A 20,585-nucleotide genomic window follows, 5' to 3' on the forward strand; every position below is an offset into this window, starting at 1 on the left:
TCTACAATATCTTCCATTAAGATTTTTGAAATCAATTTACCATCATAATATTATCCTGAAACTCTTGCTTTCTCTTTAAAACAACTTACTATCCTGATATTTTTATTTAGATCTTCCATTAACATTTTTGAAATCAACTTATTATCATAATATTCTCAAAAAAAAATTCTAATTTTATCTTAAATCAACTTACCATCCATATATTTTTCTAAATTCCATTTTTAATATAATTTATCATCTTTCTCCTGAAATCAACTTACTATATTATATTTTCCTAACACTTTTCTTTTAATTTTAACCTAACAAATATTACAAAAACACGTATCTATAAATGTATTTTCTTAATATTTTTTAAAATTATTACATCGTACTTGTGTAAAGGAGAAGACGAGTGCGGTGAGTTGACGCTCTCCTCTTGTTTCAATCTATTTTTGAAATTTTCTCAAATTTTTATATTATTAAATAGAAAAATATATTAATTCTTAACTAATAAATAATATAATTTTATGATATTATATTTGTTAATAATTAAAGAGTGACTCACTTGAGTAAACATGTTTAACGAGATAACGGCTTTTAAAATTTCTTGATTTTTTATATTTATTTTTTATTCTTTATTTCAGAATGACCAACAATAGAAAAGAATTACAAAAAAGAAAAAGAAAAACGAAATATCATTTTATAAGGCTGTTTCGAAGCGCGACTTAGCAAAGCAGAAGACGGAGGCGTTCAAGTGGCCTCTATCAAATAATCTCATTCTATTTTCTATTTTTCTTAATTTTTTAAGATAACAAATATTAAAAACTACAATTAACTTATAATCTCCTAAATATATTATCATCATTTGTATTATTCTCCTAAAGTTTATATAACATCTTCCATTAAAATTTTAAAATCAACTTATTATCATAATATTATCCTAAAATTTATCATTTTCGTTTAAATCAACTTACCGTCTTGAGCATAGTTGAATATCTCAAGTGCTTATGATTTTATCCTCCGTCGTCCGCGGTCCTCGGTTCGATCATTTCTTATCTCGAGAATTTCTTCGAACATATACTCATTTGCAAGCCATATTTATCAACAATTGTTTTTTAACATCTTGATATTCTATTAGTTTCTTTTTTTAATATCATTTCTCATAAAATCAACTTATTATATTTTCTCTTCCAATTTTTTTTAATTTTGGGCCAATAAAATACTAAAAAGACAAGTATATATAAATATGTTTTCCCAAATTTTTAAAATCATTATATCCTTATATTATAGTGATGTAAAGGAGAAGACGGGGACGGTGTGGTAACATCTCTCATTTGTTTCAGTTTTTTTTTGTAATTTTCTCAAAATTTTATATTATTAAATAAAAAAATATTATATTGATTATTGACTAATGTATAAATTATATAATTTTATGGTATTAGATTTGTGAATAATAAGAGAACGGCTAATTCGAGTAAATATGTTTAAATAGAGAACAAATTTTCAATTTTTTATTTTATTTATTTATTATTCATAATTTCATAATTACCAAAATCATATTAGAAATACAAAAAAAACGGAACAATGTTTTAGAAGACAGACCCAAGGGAATCGCGACTCCAATTACTATCTTATTATTCTCCAAACTAAAGTCTCTCGACCATATTAATAAAATTTTCTCTTGATAAATTATAATCTTATTATTCTCCTAAATTACAATATTTTAGAAAGTCGATATGAAGTTTAGTAAACTAGTTTTTTTTAAAATTTTATGTTTTACATTGTTCAAATCCATAGAGAAAAATATACCCGTCTATCCCAAATTACCCACATAGTTAAAAATATAATTTCATAAATTATCTCTGAATTCGTTTTCTAATAAAAAGTTAAAATATTAAAATTATTTTTATTTAAAATAAAAGTTGAAAATTATGTATGTAAATATCTAAAAAGTGGACAAGTTTTTGTCACAAAAACATACTATATCCCTCCCTATTTGGTTATCATGTTTTGACTTTTGATGATTTATTTGATAAAATTTTGTCTAAATTTTTTATGTATTATATAATTAAAGTTATTTTTTAAAACTTATGTTATTAGAAACTACAACTATATAATCTATTTAATTTTTTAAAATAATTAACGAACGATTTTTAGTATGTTAAAAAAAATTTCAATTTCATCACCAAAAAGTCAAATAAAAAAATTAGTATGGACATTATTTAGTTGAAGTTTACATGCAGCTATTTCTATCGAAATTTAAGGTATTTTTTTATCGTAAAGAACTCGCAACCGCTATCTTTCGGGTGTACACTTAAACTTCACAGACTCACGTAATAGCGTGCAAACCAAGTTAATCAAGATAAATCCGACTAATTCGACAAATTCTAGTTCAGAAAGTATAATCATAAATTCTATTCCCGTAGAATTCGATAATTATCCCATATTTAATAACTGAGTCAATTCTTTTGTGCAAATCTACAGTGCTTCCTCCAACTTCTCTAGACATTTTTTTAGGTTAAATAAACTAAAATTTGTGAAAATGTTATTTTATAGCAACTTTCTTATTTTAAGAGTAACAAGTAGTTAGAAGGAAAAATTGACCTTGCATTTACAATAAAAACTCTTTAGAAAAATTGAGACATATTATTTAATAATTTTATAGTGGAAATAAAAAATGGCTCTGAAAATAACATTTTCAAAAATTTAACCAATGTGATGATATTACTTCCCGTAAATGTTATAAAAATCGGTAAAATCAACTAAGATTGGTAAATGCATTGATTTATGATTAATCGGATAATTAGAGATTAATTGGATAACCAGATTAATAGAAGAAAAAATTGGATACATTTGAATATTTTAAACTATATTTAATTTTAATACCTTATTTTATTTGTAATTTATATATGAATATACTTATCATATTATATATTTTAAATTATTTAAATTTAATTTAATTTTATATTTAGTAATTTATTTGTAACATACCGATAAGAAAAACACATAAGGATTAATAGGAAATTTTTCGGAATCACCCTTTCTCGTCAATGAATATTACTCCATATTCCCACCTAATTCTTGATATTTGGTATGTGTACGGAGTTTGAGTGCAATGAAAAGTATAGAAATTGAAGATCATATGGTAAATTTGACTAAAATTAGTAAATAATTTTATTTTATTTTAAAAAGTACTAAAATTTGATTAATATATTTCAAAAATAAATGTCAAGAAATAAAAGAGACCAAAAACGTAATACTAGTTTTAATTGACGCAAGACTATCGTAGGTCATTTTTCCATGCTCAATTAATGATTCACAAGTCATAGAATATTGTAGTCGGAGTGTTGGACCACCGTAAATTATTACTTCGTCGAAATTACAGTGTAGTTGCAGGTCTGTAAGAAGATGGGTATTTGACCCAGTCAATTACAAATTGACACCACTCATTTCAATATCAAACCGTACATCTTCATGATAAAAAAAATGTATAGGGATGTCTCATTTTCACCTCCTTGTACTCATCGTAAAAGCATCCCTATATCCCTAAAGTGTAGCACTAGTTTATTACTCTAAATTAAGATGTCAAATCTCGCAAATCTTTTCCTTATATTTCTACTCACGATCACTTGTCCGCTTTTTGTTAATGCTTTGTCCGACTGCAATGGTACATGCACTACTGGAGATGACTGTTCCGGCCAACTTACCTGCATCGACAGAAAATGCAACGACGATCCTGACGTCGGAACTGATATATGTAAAGGAGGATCAGCAGCACCGACTCCTCCGCCTATCGGATTCACCTCCAACTGCAATGGTCCATGCAATCACCTAGGCGACTGCTTGGGCCAGCTTATTTGCATTAATCGTAAATGCAACGACGATCCCGACATGGGAACTAGTTTATGTAAAGGAGGAGGAGGTAAATAGAATTATTTTGGTTGCTCGTCTTTTATTTTAAGGCCATGTTTATTTGCGAGGAATATAAATTGGTCAGTACTACTTTTACTCAATTTGTAGCGTCTCTCACTAGGAGTATAAGTTTTCGAGAATGAATTAAAAAAGAGGACTGATTCTGGAAAATAAGATAATTAATTTTAATATTTAAAGTGAATAAGCTAATATTGGTTTCTGTTATAGAATCAGGAGAGAAAAAGAAGACAAATGGTGGTCTAGTGGCATTGTTCATTATCATTCCACTTCTCATCTGCATTTTGTTGAGTTATCTAGCGTGGCATTTCTGGAGGAAAAAACATAGCAAAAAAGGTAATGTTATTTTTGACATCAAATGTCATGTACCTTCAATTCACTATTCATTTGCTCCTGAAATGATACAGAGGTAGATGCGGAATCAAACGAGAATCTGTTATATCTTAATCTTGAGGTTACCACCAACAAGCAGTACGTAGATAGCAGTAACTTGGCCAGTGGCAGCACACCAGAAGGGGAGAGATATGATTTTAATTTGCCACATTTCAGTTTTTCGAGCATATCTGCTGCAACAAACAACTTCTCTCCTGAAAATAAGCTCGGAGAGGGTGGTTTTGGACCTGTTTACAAGGTATTGCCTATAATTGTAACAAATACTATCAATTCCATAGCTGAGCATGTGTTCAAATCCATTTCCTCACAACTTTAAATGTTATAAATATAAATGCCTTAATAGAGAAAACGATAATGGGTTGTTTTGTCTTTAAGAGATTCGTGGTGCCTAATAGTGTTACACCTGAGTTATTGTTGACTAGAGGTGAAACCTGATTTTTAGGGCAACTTGATTGACGGGAACTCGGTAGCGGTTAAAAGACTTTCACAAAGGTCTGGACAAGGTCTGCAAGAGCTGAGAAATGAAACGGTTTTAATTGCCAAACTCCAGCACAGGAATCTTGTTAGAATTGTGGGATGCTGCATTGAGCAAGATGAAAAAATACTGATCTACGAGTACCTGCCCAACAAAAGCCTGGATCTCTTTATTTTTGGTTAGTGATCAACATGCCTTATGGCAAATAGTATTGTACAATTAGATATGTAATATGAACATTGATATTCTGTCCCTGCCACCCCTTGAGATATTTGTGCTATGACAGATCCTAGTAAACAATTTCTATTGGATTGGAGCAGACGTGTTCAAATAATTGAAGGTATTGCTCAAGGACTTCTGTATCTCCATAAACATTCTAGACTACGTATAGTTCACCGAGATATGAAGGCTAGTAACATTTTGTTGGATGACGAGATGAATCCAAAGATATCTGATTTTGGCATGGCAAGAATATTTGGAGAAGATGAGCTGCAAGCAAACACCAACCGGATTGTGGGAACTTAGTATGTAAAAAAATGCACATGCATGTAGTATTTAGCATCTATATTATAAGTTTTGATTAAATACAGTTAGTACCTTAACTAATGATTTCCTGTAATGATATTGAATCCAGCGGTTATATGTCTCCAGAGTATGCCATGGAGGGCTTATTTTCAGTAAAGTCTGATGTCTTTGCCTTCGGTGTCTTGCTACTGGAGATTCTGAGTGGGAAAAAGAACACTGGTTTTCGCGACTCAGACTGTCTCAGTCTTCTTGGATATGTAGGTTTAATCCTTTTTACTTTTTTTACAATTACATCTTTAAATAAGCGCAATATATGCCTTTGAGCATGACTGATTGGTGTTTTTTAGTAGTCATACTATCTTATAAACTCACTCTTCAGGCATGGGGGCTGTGGAAAACCGAGAGGGTACTTGACTTGATAGATTCAAATCTGGAATTACCTTCTTCGTTTTTGCCACTAAGATATATTCACGTGGGTCTGTTGTGCGTTCAAGAAAGTCCAGCTGACAGACCAACAATGTCTGATGTCATAGCTATGTTCAGCAATGAGCTCATCCAGTTAAGTTCTCCCAATCGCCCTCCATTTACAACTGGTGGCAGCATAGGTTCAAGTTCAATGACAAAAAAAGGCGATAACTTTTCAGTTAATGATTTATCGGCTACAGTGATGCATGGTCGCTGATTACAGGCGAAAACTTTGCAAAATGTTTTGCAAGTCTATTTCCTTTTGAAGAGATCTTAACATTTTCGGGAGTGCAATTAGGTAGCGGAAGACTTGACGTATTCAAATTAGTTTGCTCAAGACTTGTGGGCGTGTATATATATTTTGGCGTGCCAATTAAAAATCCCACCCTTTTATTTTGCCAAGTTCAATTCCAATTTTGAACATACAGTATGTATTCTTTTAGTTTTGGTTTATTTGTTCCTATTACTGGTCTTTTAAATATCTAGAATAATTGCAGTTTGTATTACCTCTTTACCGGAATAAATAAGATATTTATTCCTCCTATAGAACTTGTATAAAAAAGATAATTAAACTTACGAAGCAATTAGAGATATTGATTCCTTTTGATCATTGATCAGTTCTGTGGAGCATTGCTGATTGCTCTATGTCTTAAGTATTAATAAGAAACTAAATTAGTATTACTCAACAATTATTTATGGTTTACTATTATTAAACCAAGAACTGAGAGTAATTTCGAGACACTAGAAGTCTAATAACCTGGTTTGCCTAGGTGCTCTGGCATATTGCCTTGTTAGGGAATATGGCCCCTGACATGAGTTTTGATGTCTTATTATTAGACTAACAAAATATTGCCTTGTTAGAAATGTTCAATCTGTTTTTTATCGGTTATAAACTCAATTCTCTTTATGAACATAAGATTAAGCAATTACATATTACTGTCAGTGTTCTAAAAATCCCTGATTAATCTCCGATTAATCCTTAAAAAAATATTTGGCCGATTAATCATTTCACAGGAAGTGTCAGCCAAGCTATGATATTCAGCCTCAGCTGAGTAACGAGAAACTACCTGTTGTTTTTTGCATTTCCAGCCAATAAGAGTGCCACCAAAGGTAAGACAATAATCAGCCAATGACTGTCTAGTTAGTCTACAGTCACCCCAATCAGCATCACAGAAACCAACAAGGACATGATTTATTTTGGCGGCATAGAATAGACCTTGGGATGCAGTAGTGGCCAAGTATCTAACTAATTTAAGTACAGCATGAAGGTGAATTGCTCGAGGACTGTGCATATATTGAGCCACAATATAAACTGCATAAGATAAGTCAGGTCTTGAAATGGTAGGATAAATCAACTTACCAACAATTCTCCTATAAGCATCTGCATTATGCAGTAAAGGGCTGTCTGAATTCTGCATCAAATCACGTTGTTGATCCATGGAAATAAGAGATGTCTTGTTCTTCAGATTGACTAGTTCTTGGACAATGTCAGCTGTATATTTCTTTTGGCTCGTGAAAATATCAGCAGTGTTTCTTTCCACCTGAATTCCAAAGAAGAAATGCAGAGATCCCAGATCTTTGATTTTGAAGTGACAACTCAAGAAATCAGTGACTTGACTCATAAGGATAGCATTGTTCCATGTCATTACCATATTATCAACATATATCATAAGATAAATCAGTGCATCTCCTTTAGAGTATACAAACATACTGGGATCTCCTGTGGTTTGAGCAAAATCAAAGGAAAGTAATGCAGATGACAAAGCAATAAACCATTGTCTGGGGCCTGTTTGAGTCCATATAGAGACTTCAACAGTTTGCAGACTAGTCTTTGATTTGGAAACATCTTCAAATTTGCATCTGAAATTTGATAGCCATCTGGACAGGCCATATATACTTCCTCATTTAGGAAATCATGCAGAAAAGCATTTGTAACATCAAGCTGAGTGATGTTCCAATTATGCATAGCAGCTAATGCCAGCAGAATTCTGAAAGAGGTCATTTTTTACACTGGTGCAAATATTTCAAAATAGTCCATATTAGCAGTTTGAGTGAACCCTTTTGCCACCAATATGGCTTTGTACTTGTCTAGCTTACCATCTTCCAACAACTTTACTTTATACAACCATTTGCAACCTACAACTTTCTTGTTGGGTGGTAAAGGGACAATTTTCCAGGTTTGGTTAGCCTCCAATGTAGCTAGTTCAACACCCATAGCAGCACACCATTCAGGCACCTGAACTGCTTGTTTGTTAATGTTGTGGTGCCAGAAGAATGTCAGCATTAGCATCAGTCTGTGAGGCTGAGGATATTAAATGAGATGGAAGTCCAGTGAACTCAGAGAATTTTGCAGGAAACTTCTTGACTCTGGTAGGTCTAGTACTAGTTGCAGAAACTGGACAAATATTTTCAGTAACTGTCACATGCAAAGTTTGATTACTCTCAGTAGGTGACTCAATTTCAGAAGAAGGAGATTCACTTTCAGATTCAGTTCCAGTTTCAACAAATTGAATTGTAGCATCTGTAGGATCAATGGAGCTAGCAATTGACTCTGTTGATGTAAAAGGATCATCTATTGTGATCATCTCTGATGATGGAAATAAGAATGCAGGTGGTTCTTGAGCAGATAATTCTTTGAATGGAAAAACATGTTCAAAAAAATGAACATCTCTAGATACTGTCACCCTTCTGGTGTCTAGATTTAGCACTTTGTATCCTTTCTGGCCATATTGATATCCCAGAAATACTCCTTTGATTGATCTTGCAGCAAATTTGTCAGTTAGCTTAGGAAGAATGGTAACATAGCATAATGAGCCAAACACCCTCATAGCATTGTAATCTGGCATCTCCTGAAATAACACCTCATGGGGACTCTGATTTTTAAGAACTTTAGTTGGAGTTCCGTTAATCAGATATGCAGCAGTAAAAATGCAATCTCCCCAGTAAGTAATAGGTAAACCTGAGTAAAATCTCAATGATCTGGCACAATTCAGCAGATGTCTATGCTTTCTCTCAACTAAGCCATTCTGCTGTGGTGAATAAGGATAGCTAGATTGGTGTTTGATACCTGATTGTGTGAGAAAGCTTGTGACTGAATGATTAAAAAATTCAGTACCATTATCAGTTCGAATTTTTTTGATAGTAGTATGAAATTGTGTCTGAATATGCACAATATACTGTTGAAGGATAGCAGGAACTGATGCTTTATCTGACAACAAGTACACCCAAACTGATCTGGCTCCACTAAAGTTAAGAACCATCTATAATTACCATGGGTTGGAATTCTGTAGGGTCCCCAAACATCAGCATGAACCAGATCAAACAGTTTCTCACCTGTATGCTGGCTATCAGGAAAACTGAGTCTGGATTGCTTAGCAAAGAAACAACTATCACAAGTATCCATTATTTTGGTCTGACTAACAACAGGTAGTAACTGAATAACATGAGCAGGAGCATGACCTAACCTGGCATGCCAAGTGTCTATACTTGACACATGTGCATTGAAGTGAGCAGTGTCATTGAGACCAAATAACATTTGCTTTTAGAATTTTCAGAGGTTCGTTCCGCAGTCTGTTGTAATGCAGAGTCAGTCAAAATGTATAGACCATTTTCCTGTTTACCAATCTCCAATCCCGTCTTCCATTGCTGACCTTGCAAGAAGCAACTGTTGGAAAGAAAGGTTATATGGTAACTGGTGTCTTGTAACAGTTTAGACACTGATAGAAGATTATATGTAAATGATGGTACACATAGAACATTCTGAAGTGTTATTTTAGAATTCAGTTGAATGTTGCCCACATGAGTGACCGGAGAAATTTCACCATTTGGTAGTTGTGGAGAAGCATCACTTGACTGTACATTTGTCAGAAAAGACAGAAATGGTGTGATGTGATCTGTAGCTCCGATATCTATAATCCACTTATTTTGAGGAAGATTTCCAGATATAGAATGAACTTGATTGACAAAGTGTCCGTTGTCAGTAATACATTCTGTATTTGCACAATGAAAAGGTGACCATTGTGAATCAGGCCCAAAAGTTGGAGTCTGAGGTTGACTATTCATAGATCTCTGCAACATTTGAATAAGTTGTTGACATTGCTGGTCAGTCAAGGGCATACCAGTAATGTGAATTTCCTTGAGACATTTGAAGTCCTGCACTGACACTCTCTTCAGCTGACCTCATATTGGAGTTAAAGTCAATAATAGTGGAGGCTTGTGAAGACATTGAAGTAATCTGAGAAACATTAGTCACCACTGAGTTTCTAGTATTGAGGACCTTTGGCTTTGGTTTTGGCTTGCCAAAGAGTCTATGCCAGCTTGGATATCCATAAATGCAGTAGCATTTTTCTTTCAAATGTCCACTCATGTGACAGTAATCACATATGACAGTTGACTCAGAACCTTGCTTTTGTTGTAATGATCTGTTCTGATTCTTAGCTTGATAGGGCTTTACAGACATAGCAATATTCTCTGTTAATCCAGTAACATAATTATGTACATCTCTTTGACTCTCCTCTTGTAGAAGTATTGCATATGTCTGACTTAGAGTGGGAATATGATTCATCAACAGGATTTGACCCCTTATAGTGGTATAGGTGTCATTTAATTAACCCCATCAGAAATTGAGTGAGTTGAATATTTTGATCCATTGTGTTTAGCTTGACTTTGATAGCACAAGTACACAGATTACAAGTGCACTTAGGTTTGTTCACTAGGATTTCCAGTTCATCATGTATGGTGCGGAATTTAGTGAAATAAGCAGAAATTGACAGAGATTCCTGAGTTAATCTGGAAATTTCTTTCCTCGAACTAAACAGTTTTGGTGCATTACTTTGAGCATACATCACTTCTAAGTCAAGCCAGATAGCTCTTGCAGTCTCCATATAGACAATACTGTTCCTAATTTCTTCAGTAACAGAGTTCAAAATCCATGATGTAATCATGTTGTTACATCGTAACCAATGAACTAACAACGGTGCATTAGAAGCAGGCTTAGTATAGGACCCGTCGACAAATCTAAGTTTGAGCTTAGATGATTAGGAAATATTCATACATCTTTGCCAATGATTGTAGTTTTGATTCAGTTAACACTACCGTAATCAATTACATACCGGGATTATCAGATGGATGCAAGTAGTACGGATGATTACTATCAACAATTACAGGCATAAATGTAGATCTTATAGTAGCAGACGAGTATGATGCAATTGTAGACATTTAATCAACAATTCCACAAAGATCTTACAGAAAATGTACAAAACAGTGTATCAATTGAGTTTTCTTAGCAAGTAGATATGAGAAATCACTTATGACAAGCAATGAACGAACTTACGATGAGTGATGAACGAACTGCACAATGATGAGTGATGAACAATCTGCAATCTGAGAAACTCGATTGCTGTATCTTCAGAGTTTCAGCAATACTGCGGAAGAACCCTTCGATACCATGTTAGAAATGTTGAGTCTGTTTCTTATCAATCAGAAACTTAACACACAACAATTATCTTTATGAACACAAGATTAAGCAATTACATATCACTGTATACATTAAGCAGATGATTGATTTTATCTATTCTCAGAGAGCAGGAGATATATGAAGATACAGAGAGAGATTGAAGCAGTTGAATCAATAATACAACCTGTATAAATGAGCACTACTTAACTAACTATCTAGTGAGAGTCTATAACAGTTTTGGCGGGAAAGTTTGTTATGCCAGCTGTGATTCTCCCATCTGATGTCAGCACACACATCACCACAGATTTTGCCTTATTAACAGTTAAGCAAATAAATATGATGGTGAATGAAATAGAATTTGTGTTTCTTATTTTATAAAAAATTACAAATTAGGATTATTTTTACCGTAAAGTTTAAATTTTCAAAAATTAAAATAAGAATACATATAGTTTTTATTCAAAAAAGAATTACATATATTTTTCATTTAAAGTAGGACAAAGAAACTGTAAACTTGGCATATTAGAGTATGAATGAACGAAAAATGAAAAACGAAGGCATGCATTTGATAGGCATGATAACTGAGAGCATATTTGCATCCAGTCATATTGTCCATGAAAAAATGTTTTGAAAAGTCTGGGATGATGTTGTAACATTTGTCAACTCAGGGAAGGAAGATACATGCGTCAAACTGCAACTATTCTTCTTGCATTGACAGGCACGGTCTGTTTCTAATTTGAAAACGGGGCCTAACGCCTAACCATTCCTTCTTCTATTATGTATAAAATGCAAAAACATGTGCATGATGTTTACAGTTTACTAGATTGCTTGTGATCACGTCTGTCTATAAGTCTTCTTCTCCCCAAAATAAAAAGTAAAATAAATAAATTATATTAAGATTATTAATCTTAGCCAAACAATCAGTCAATCATTTCCCTAAATGCAGATCAGAACTTTGTGTTGTACATATTTCTGAATATTTGTAACACCACTTGGTCAATGACAATGAGTATACTTATTGTTCAACTTTCAAAGTTTTGGAATTTTCATGCTGTTATACGCCTAATTTCACTGGCAAAAGAGAAGTTGTATTGTGATCATTTGATTACTCAGTGGTTTAAGTTCATTAAATTCCTTGAACATATAACAGCAGCAAATGCAACTCCTTGAGAAAATGGTTTCAGCCAGAAGACCATCTTCATTTCAGCAGCTCAAAATTCTCATCTTTCTTTTTATCTTTTACAACTTAAAGGTTAGCTTTGGATTGGACACCTTATCAACAGGTCGTCCGCTCTATGAAAACGAGATTTTGATCTCCAAAGTTGGCAAATTTGAACTGGGATTTTTCTCCCCAGGCAGTTCAAATAATTCTTATGTTGGTATATGGTACAATTACAAATACATCCAAGATAGAGAAATAGTTTGGGTTGCTAACAGAGAGACGCCTATCCGCAAAAACTCCAACCCCAGACTGGTACTAGACGCGGATGGAAGTTTGATAATCTTTAGTGATTTGAATGAGACAATTTGGGCTCTAAATATTTCTGCTGGTTTAAGTTCAGTTCCTAAAAAGGGCATAATTCATGACGGCGGAAATTTTGTTTTGAGTGATGAACGCACTGTGATATGGCAGAGCTTTGACTATCCCACAGATACTTGGTTGCCTGGTGGGAAACTTGGAATTGATGGGAGCTTGATTAACAAAGAACAGCAACTCACTTCTTGGAAAGACTGGGATGATCCAGCTCCGGGGAATTTCTCTGTAGGAATAGATCCAGGTAAAAGTCCTGAACTTTTTATGTGGATGAACCAGTCACAGATAGTGTGGAGGAGTGGAGCTTGGAAAGGCAACACCTTTGATAATTTTCCTAGTTCTTTATCAAATGGTCTGATGTATTTCAGCCATTTCACAAGTAATCAGTCTAATTATTTTACTTTGAATATATCTACGTCCACCACATTTCGGTATACCATTACTTATGATGGAGAGCTACGTCAATGGAAAGGGAAGCTTGCAGAGGGTAGTCTGTGGGAAGTGCTGTCGTCGTATCCTAGTGATACCTGTAACATGTTTGGTCTTTGTGGTCCTAATTCATTTTGCAAAAATAAGAGTAGTCCTCCTTGTATATGTTATAAAGGTTTTGAACCACGTTTCATGGAAGAGTGGCAGTCTGCTAATTGGTCTGGTGGATGTATCAGTACTAAGCCACTGCAGTGCTTTAATGAATTTAATCCTGTATCTGGAATATCAATGCCTATAAACTCACGATCTCTGAATTTAGAAAGCTCTCAGATTTGTGAGTCTGCATGTTTGGGCAATTGCTCATGCACTGCTTATGCGTACAATGGTGGCAGATGTTCATTATGGTCGGATGATCTACTGGGTTCTCGAGTAACAGACAACTCTCAAGAAGATCTATTTGTCAGATCTTCTGAGGGTCGTTTAGCAAGTAAGAGAATGTACGACCTTTTAAAGAATTTTTAGTTATATATTCCCCATTCTGTTTTGTGCAATGCCTTATTAGTTCTTCTCTTGTAACCAGGGGATAAATCGAAATCAAAGGATTCAAATATTCCAATTGCAGTGTTCATTGCCATTCCACTTCTCATCATTGTTTCATTAACTTGTTTGTTTTGGCGTATTTGGAGTAAAAAACATATGAAACAAGGTATATGTTACACTTATTTTTTTACTTCTAATTGTTATGCCTTCCCGCATGCCCTTCAGATTCATACTACTCCTAAAAATTCACAGAGGTGGGGGAATCAAACGAGGATCTATTATATCTAAACTTGGAAATTAGCGGCACGCAATATACAGATAGCAATGACATCGATGCTGACAGCACCCTAGGAAGAGAGAAGAAAGTTTTCAATTTGCCACAGTTCAGTTTTTCAAGCATAACTGCTGCCACAAACAACTTCTCCCCTGAAAACAAGCTCGGAGAGGGTGGTTTTGGACCAGTTTACAAGGTACTCATAATTATAAAATACGTGTATTTCATACACACGGGCTTTAATTATGAGGTAGCCTAGTAACTTTATTTGGCTTATATTTATCACATCATATTACAAGAGGCTAAAGGTGATGTTTCAGGGTAAATTGTTTGATGGAAATTTAGTAGCAGTTAAAAGGCTTTCAAAAAGGTCTGGACAGGGTCTGGAAGAGCTAAGAAATGAAACAGTACTGATTGCCAAACTCCAGCACATAAATCTTGTTAGAATACTCGGATGCTGCATTGATCAAGATGAAAAGATTCTAATCTACGAGTACATGCCCAACAAAAGCTTAGATTGTTTTATTTTTGGTTAGTGATCATCATACTCTTTGCTTAATGGCCAAACATGTTTTTTTAATAATTAGTTAAACTTTGATATACTATTGCTTGTACTTTTTGAGATATGTGTCCATTATGACAGATCCTAGTAAACAAGTTCTATTGGATTGGAGTAAAAGAGTTCAAATAATTGAAGGGATTGCACAAGGACTACTTTATCTCCATCAACATTCCAGACTACGTATAGTTCATAGAGACCTGAAGGCTAGTAATATTTTGTTGGATCATGAAATGATTCCTAAGATATCTGATTTCGGCATGGCAAGGATCTTTGGCGGACTGCAAGCAAATACTAACCGGATCATGGGAACTTAGTATGTAAAAATGGCACATCTATTATACAACTTTACTCCTGCCTAATTTTGTCTACGTACATTTACTACTTAAATTAATTTTTTTAATTTTATTTACGATATTGAATCCAGCGGCTATATGTCCCCAGAGTATGCCATGGAGGGCTTATTTTCTATAAAGTCTGATGTCTTTGCTTTCGGTGTTTTGCTACTGGAGATCCTCAGGGGGAAAAAGAGCACTGGTTTCTATCACTCAGATTGCCTCAGTCTTCTTGGATATGTAAAATTACTATCAACTTTTGAACAAGGCTTGATAAATGTATTAGTGCATGATTTATAGCCTAATGAGAAATCTTTAAGCAGTCTCACTGTTGTGCATATTCACTCTTCAGGCATGGGAATTGTGGAGAACTGATAGAGCGCTTGAGTTGATAGATTCAACTTTGGAGTTGCCTACCTCGTTCTTGACACTGAGATATATTCATGTCGGCCTCTTGTGCGTTCAAGAAAGTCCAGCTGATAGACCAACCATGTGTGATGTTTTAGCTATGTTTGGAAATGAGCTATTCAAACTGGTTTCTCCTAAACGCCCTGCTTTTACTTCTGGTGGCAGCGTAAGTTCGGGGATAGACAAAGCCGGGCATTGTTCAGTAGATAATATTTTAACTGTTTCAGTGATGGATGGTCGCTGAAATTTGTTGCATACACTCCGCATTCAAAACTCTGTTCTGTTTTTACAAGAATGCTATAGAACCTGTTATTTTGAGCAGGGCAATTATAAATGGATACTTCCCCAAGTTGCAACTGTAATAAGATAGGAGCCATGGATTGACACGTAATCAATTTGAATGTCTATTGAAGACATTATATTCTAAAGAGCATGCGTAGTATGAAGCTCTTTGTTCGGTCATCACATGTCAAAGCTTTTAAGCTGTAACAATATTTTCGCAAAGTTTTGTTAACCTCAGGTATTCCCGATTAACAATAATAACAGACAAAGGATAAAAGCTTATGTTCTGCCAATTCTGTGTGTACACCGTTATCAAACAAAGAAGCATTCAGTTTAAGATCTAATTATGTTAATATTTCACAGAACAGTGACGAGGGAGAAAAGGTTCAGATTGGTACATTTGGGTATAGCGCAGATAAAGAATTGCATCAACATTATTTGGTTACATGCAAACAAGGTGTTGAACAATAAAAAAATTAGCAACACACATAAAATGCATCTAGGTAGATATACATTTGGGGCTTAATAACATTATCAAGTATGGTCTATCTGCAGCCCACCTTGCAATTGACTTTAGCACACGAAATATTCAACTAGTAACACTTGTGCATGTTCTGTTCTTTAGTCTATCTTGTGCAGGGCTTTTTTCATCAGACTAGTGGAGCTCAATTTGGCTGACTTCCTGGAAGATGTCAGAAATAAAAGACCTTTTAGACACCAATTAGGGCAGTCGCTGAGTCCTATAATGTGGTGTTCATGCCATGGCATTTGATACTTTTATATTGACCTGTTCATCTGGTGAAATGAAGAAAGTTTCTCATCTAACTATAACAAGACAGCGCATGATGATGTCAAGGATCGTCGTATTGCTGGATTTTACTAGCAGTATTCATTAGTTTGTTACTAACACTACTCATTTGTGGTGTTTACTAAAAGTATTCAAAGTGCATGAACTTTAATTAACCAGCACCAGAAGTATTCATTAGATTACCCCCTTTCTTTATGGCGCCATTAACATGTGATTTCATATATATAATTTCCATACCGAAAGCTTTGACCTCGTCGTCAAATCATTGCGACAACAAAAAAAAACATTTTCTGCATACATAACTGATATACTTAATTAAGAAAACTCGAAATCAACTAGATTATATAAGGTTTACTACTAATCCACGCTGCATATATATAAATTGTTTTCTGAACTGGTCAAGGTCTGAACATTAATTTAAGGTTTATCGCTGCCAGGTATATCTTTAAGTTTGGTATTTTATGAACACGGTTAAGTCAATGACTAATTTTATGTATTTCTTATGTCTGGACTTCAAAAGATTTGAAGTTATCACGATGCCTATAGCTTGACTGGCACAAACTTAAAATTTTTAATGTTTAGCTTGACTGTAGCTCTACCTGTATAATCCAGTGATTTGTGCTGATTTTGTTCACCGAATTTTGGAAATATTCAAATTTAGACAGTTATTCAAAATGCTAGTCTTTAAAGAGATGGTTCCGGTAAGGAAAACAGATTCATTTAAGCTGCTAATGCTCATGTTTCTTTATACTTTTAAGAGTTTCAAGATTACACTTGGATTGGACGAAATCTCATCAGGCAAAACCGGTGATGGAAATCAAACTTTTAGGGGAGGTCAACCACTCTATGAAGATCAAAGATTAGTCTCTAAAGGAGGCCAGTTTGAAATGGGATTTTTTTCTCCAGGTAATTCTACAAATTTTTATGTTGGTATATGGTACAAAAATATTTCCGTCCAGACAGTAGTTTGGGTAGCAAATAGAGAGACACCCATACGTCAATTTTCCAATGGCTCTCGACTAGAACTAACTACAGGCGGAAACTTGATTCTCTTCGATGGTTTGAATAAAAGAATTTGGGCCGTAAATAATTCTGTGGGTTTAAGTTCGGTTCCTAATAAAGGGGTACTTCTTGACGATGGAAATTTTGTTTTGAGTGACGGATTGAGCATAATTTGGCAGAGCTTTGACTATCCAACAGATACTTGGCTGCCTCATGGGAAAATTGGACTTGATGAGAGCTTGATCAACCAGAGACAGCTCCTCACTTCTTGGAATAATCCTGATGACCCAGCTTCAGGGAAGTATTCGTTTGGGATGGATCCAAGAGGCAACCCTCAACTTTTAATGTGGACAAACCAGACACAGATACTGTGGAGGAGTCAAGTTTGGAATGGCAATGACTTTGCTTTTTTTCCAAATGTTCTGACAAATTTCAGCTACATCATAAATGGTCAAGCTAAATATTTCACATATAATACTTCTGCACTCACCGTTACCAGATATGTCATGACGTATAATGGTCAGATTAATCAGTTAGTATGGTCAGAGACACTCCAACAGTGGGAATTAGTTTTTTCGCAACCTGCAGATAGTTGTAACAGTTTTGCTGTCTGTGGTCCTAACGGATTTTGCAACATAACTTCTAGTCCTGCATGTGGCTGCTATAATGGTTTTCATCCACGTTCGCAAGATGAGTGGCAGTCTGCTAACTGGTCTGGTGGATGCATCAGGACTAAGCCTCTGCAGTGTTCCAATATTGGTTTTAATACTATGTCTGGAATTTCAATGCCTGCAAATTCACAATCTCTGGATTTGGAGAGTGCTCAAGTGTGTCAGTTTGCATGTTCGGGAAACTGCTCATGCACTGCTTATGCTTACAATGGAGGCAGATGTTCGTTGTGGACTGGCAATCTACTGGATACACGAGCATTGGTGGATTCTCAAGGAGATCTATATGTCAAATCTTCTGATGTTATTATAGCAAGTAAGAATAATAATGAGTCGGCATAGCAATTTCAGTAATGTCTATTTTAAGATTTTTTTGAATTGGTTCTTCACCTATATTCAGGAGAAAAAAAGAAGTCGTCTGTTCTAGTGGCACTCTTCGTTACCATTCCACTTCTCGTCTGCATTTCACTGACTTATATATTTTGGCGTATCTGGAGAAGTAAACATAATAAAAAAGGTAAGTGTTAAAGTTAGTTATGACTTCAACATCTCATGTCTGTCTTCTTATACACCCATTAGTGTTTTATTACTCTTAAAATGTTACGGAGGCAGGGGAAAGAAATGAGGATCTGTTATTTCTTAACTTAGAAATTAGCAGCAAGCAGAATACAGCAAGCAATAATATCATTGGAAGCAGTCTGCGAGGAGAGAAGAAAGTTGTTAACTTACCGCAGTTCAGTTTTTCAAGCATATCTGCTGCCACAGACAACTTTTCCCCTGCAAACAAGCTTGGAGAAGGTGGTTTTGGACCTGTTTACAAGGTAATGCCTGTACTTGTAAAGATACTTGTATTCTGTACAAATGGGATTCTAGTAATAATTTTCATGGCTGATTACCCTTTTCTTCATTTAGAAATTATAAGTTTGAATAGCAGGATAGGTCAAAGGTTTGCGGCCTGTTTAAACTATCAAAGATTTACATTAAGTATTCCCATTAAGCAGTTTAATAGTATCAATTTGTGGTATCACGAGATTTCAGGGTAACTTGTTTGATGGGCACTCCGTAGCAGTTAAAAGACTTTCAACAAGGTCTGGACAAGGTCTGGAAGAACTAAGAAATGAAACAGTACTAATTGCTAAACTCCAACACAGAAATCTTGTACGCCTATTGGGATGCTGCATTGAGCAAGGCGAAAAAATTTTAATCTACGAGTACATGCCCAACAAAAGCCTGGATCTCTTTATTTTTGGTCAGTGATCCACATACCTTTTGGTTACAGTAGAAAATGTTTGCTCTACCATTAGAGATCAATTTTCTGTCTTGTTGCTGACAGCTATTGATATGTGCTATGGCAGATCCTAACAAGAAATATCTATTGGATTGGAAGACACGTGTTCAAATAATTGAAGGTATCAGTCAAGGACTTCTTTATCTCCATCAACATTCCAGACTGCGCATCATTCATAGAGACTTGAAGGCTAGCAATGTTTTGTTAGATGATGAAATGAATCCTAAGATATCTGATTTTGGCTTGGCAAGAATATTTGGGGGAGATGAGCTACAAGCAAATACCAACCGGATTGTGGGAACTTAGTATGTATTATGTAACAACTGCATGCCTTTGTATATACGCCTCCATGACTAAATATGGACTACCTGCGCTTACTAATTTGTTAATGTTTTTCTTTTAATTATCATGCTCATTCCCCAGAGTATGCCATGGAGGGCTTATTTTCAATAAAATCTGATGTCTTTGCCTTCGGTGTCTTGTTACTGGAGATCCTGAGTGGGAAAAAGAGCACAGGTTTCCGTAACTCAGATTGCCTCAGTCTTCTTGGTTATGTAGGTTTGCTCTTATTGTTATATATTTAACAATGCGTCATTTATGCTTTTGCATGCTTATAATAAGCAGTATCTGAATATTCTGACAATTGTACATATTCACTGTTCAGGCGTGGGAGTTGTGGATAAGCGAGAAGGTGCTTGAGTTTATAGATTCAAAGCTAGAAACACCTTCCTCATATTTGCCACGGAGATATATTCATGTTGGCCTCTTGTGCGTTCAAGAAAGTCCAGCTGATAGACCAACTATGTCTGATGTTTTAGCTATGTTTAGCAATGAACACATGCAACTGGTTTTCCCCAAACGACCTGCTTTTACAATAAGTGGTAGCTTAGGTTCGGGACTTGTCAGCACAGAGAATCATTCAGTGAATACTTTAACTACTTCAGTGATGGATGGTCGCTGATGTTCCATGTATATTTCATATATATAAGTTTGTTTAGTACCTGAGATTGTATATAGACTCATGGAATAAAAAACCTAGTATGTTAACATATTATATCTATCTGCCAATAGTTTTGTAAGTTTCTGTCCTTATCGATCCTGTCTTTAGTTTAATGCTGCCCACATTTTGATTATCTGTCGGAACTATTGTCGGCAAAAATTACAAATAATTTTTTTTCCTTCAAGCTACTTGTCGACAGTACTGCCACATAGAGTCCAGCGCTGAAACTCAAATCAACC

At 34.7% G+C, this 20,585-nt stretch overlaps 3 protein-coding genes across 4 annotated transcripts; all 3 read left to right on the plus strand.

Annotated features, from left to right (window-relative positions):
• The first annotated feature begins 3,440 nt into the window (after nucleotides 1–3,440).
• LOC141663835 (G-type lectin S-receptor-like serine/threonine-protein kinase B120) lies at nucleotides 3,441–6,316 on the plus strand. The gene is made up of 7 exons (XM_074469669.1): nucleotides 3,441–3,901; nucleotides 4,120–4,245; nucleotides 4,317–4,540; nucleotides 4,745–4,955; nucleotides 5,064–5,301; nucleotides 5,412–5,559; nucleotides 5,682–6,316. Exons 1-7 carry the CDS (start codon nucleotides 3,562–3,564, stop codon nucleotides 5,982–5,984), a joined length of 1,590 nt encoding a protein of 529 aa, XP_074325770.1. The 5' UTR covers nucleotides 3,441–3,561; the 3' UTR covers nucleotides 5,985–6,316.
• Nucleotides 6,317–12,231: 5,915 nt separating this feature from the next.
• Nucleotides 12,232–15,845, plus strand: LOC141667149 (G-type lectin S-receptor-like serine/threonine-protein kinase B120). Of its 2 annotated transcripts, none has more exons than XM_074473534.1 (7): nucleotides 12,232–13,669; nucleotides 13,763–13,888; nucleotides 13,975–14,192; nucleotides 14,305–14,527; nucleotides 14,640–14,871; nucleotides 14,983–15,130; nucleotides 15,243–15,845. In XM_074473534.1, exons 1-7 carry the CDS (start codon nucleotides 12,376–12,378, stop codon nucleotides 15,540–15,542), a joined length of 2,541 nt encoding a protein of 846 aa, XP_074329635.1. In that variant the 5' UTR covers nucleotides 12,232–12,375; the 3' UTR covers nucleotides 15,543–15,845. The 2 variants fall into 2 exon arrangements, with proteins under 2 accessions (XP_074329635.1, XP_074329636.1); XM_074473535.1 differs by having other exon boundaries at nucleotides 12,233–13,669; nucleotides 14,317–14,527.
• Nucleotides 15,846–17,064: 1,219 nt separating this feature from the next.
• LOC141664928 (G-type lectin S-receptor-like serine/threonine-protein kinase At4g27290) lies at nucleotides 17,065–20,463 on the plus strand. The gene is made up of 6 exons (XM_074470885.1): nucleotides 17,065–18,149; nucleotides 18,671–18,879; nucleotides 19,097–19,307; nucleotides 19,414–19,651; nucleotides 19,747–19,900; nucleotides 20,011–20,463. Exons 1-6 carry the CDS (start codon nucleotides 17,081–17,083, stop codon nucleotides 20,305–20,307), a joined length of 2,178 nt encoding a protein of 725 aa, XP_074326986.1. The 5' UTR covers nucleotides 17,065–17,080; the 3' UTR covers nucleotides 20,308–20,463.
• Nucleotides 20,464–20,585: the final 122 nt, after the last annotated feature.

Source organism: Apium graveolens, chromosome 6 (genome assembly GCF_009905375.1).
Source record: "Apium graveolens cultivar Ventura chromosome 6, ASM990537v1, whole genome shotgun sequence".
NCBI lineage: Eukaryota > Viridiplantae > Streptophyta > Magnoliopsida > Apiales > Apiaceae > Apium > Apium graveolens.

Bases quoted from the DNA above. Each gene is read 5' to 3' on its own strand.
- LOC141663835 (XM_074469669.1), top strand. From the start codon at position 3,562: ATGTCAAATCTCGCAAATCTTTTCCTTATATTTCTACTCACGATCACT. The intron at 3,902-4,119 runs GTAAATAGAATT...TTTCTGTTATAG, and splicing joins TTTATGTAAAGGAGGAGGAG to AATCAGGAGAGAAAAAGAAG. The intron at 5,560-5,681 runs GTAGGTTTAATC...CTCACTCTTCAG, and splicing joins GTCTCAGTCTTCTTGGATAT to GCATGGGGGCTGTGGAAAAC.
- LOC141667149 (XM_074473534.1), top strand. From the start codon at position 12,376: ATGCAACTCCTTGAGAAAATGGTTTCAGCCAGAAGACCATCTTCATTT. The intron at 14,193-14,304 runs GTACTCATAATT...AAGAGGCTAAAG, and splicing joins GTTTTGGACCAGTTTACAAG to GTGATGTTTCAGGGTAAATT. The intron at 14,528-14,639 runs GTTAGTGATCAT...CCATTATGACAG, and splicing joins CTTAGATTGTTTTATTTTTG to ATCCTAGTAAACAAGTTCTA.
- LOC141664928 (XM_074470885.1), top strand. From the start codon at position 17,081: ATGGTTCCGGTAAGGAAAACAGATTCATTTAAGCTGCTAATGCTCATG. The intron at 18,150-18,670 runs GTTTTAATACTA...TTACGGAGGCAG, and splicing joins TCTGCAGTGTTCCAATATTG to GGGAAAGAAATGAGGATCTG. The intron at 18,880-19,096 runs GTAATGCCTGTA...ACGAGATTTCAG, and splicing joins GTTTTGGACCTGTTTACAAG to GGTAACTTGTTTGATGGGCA.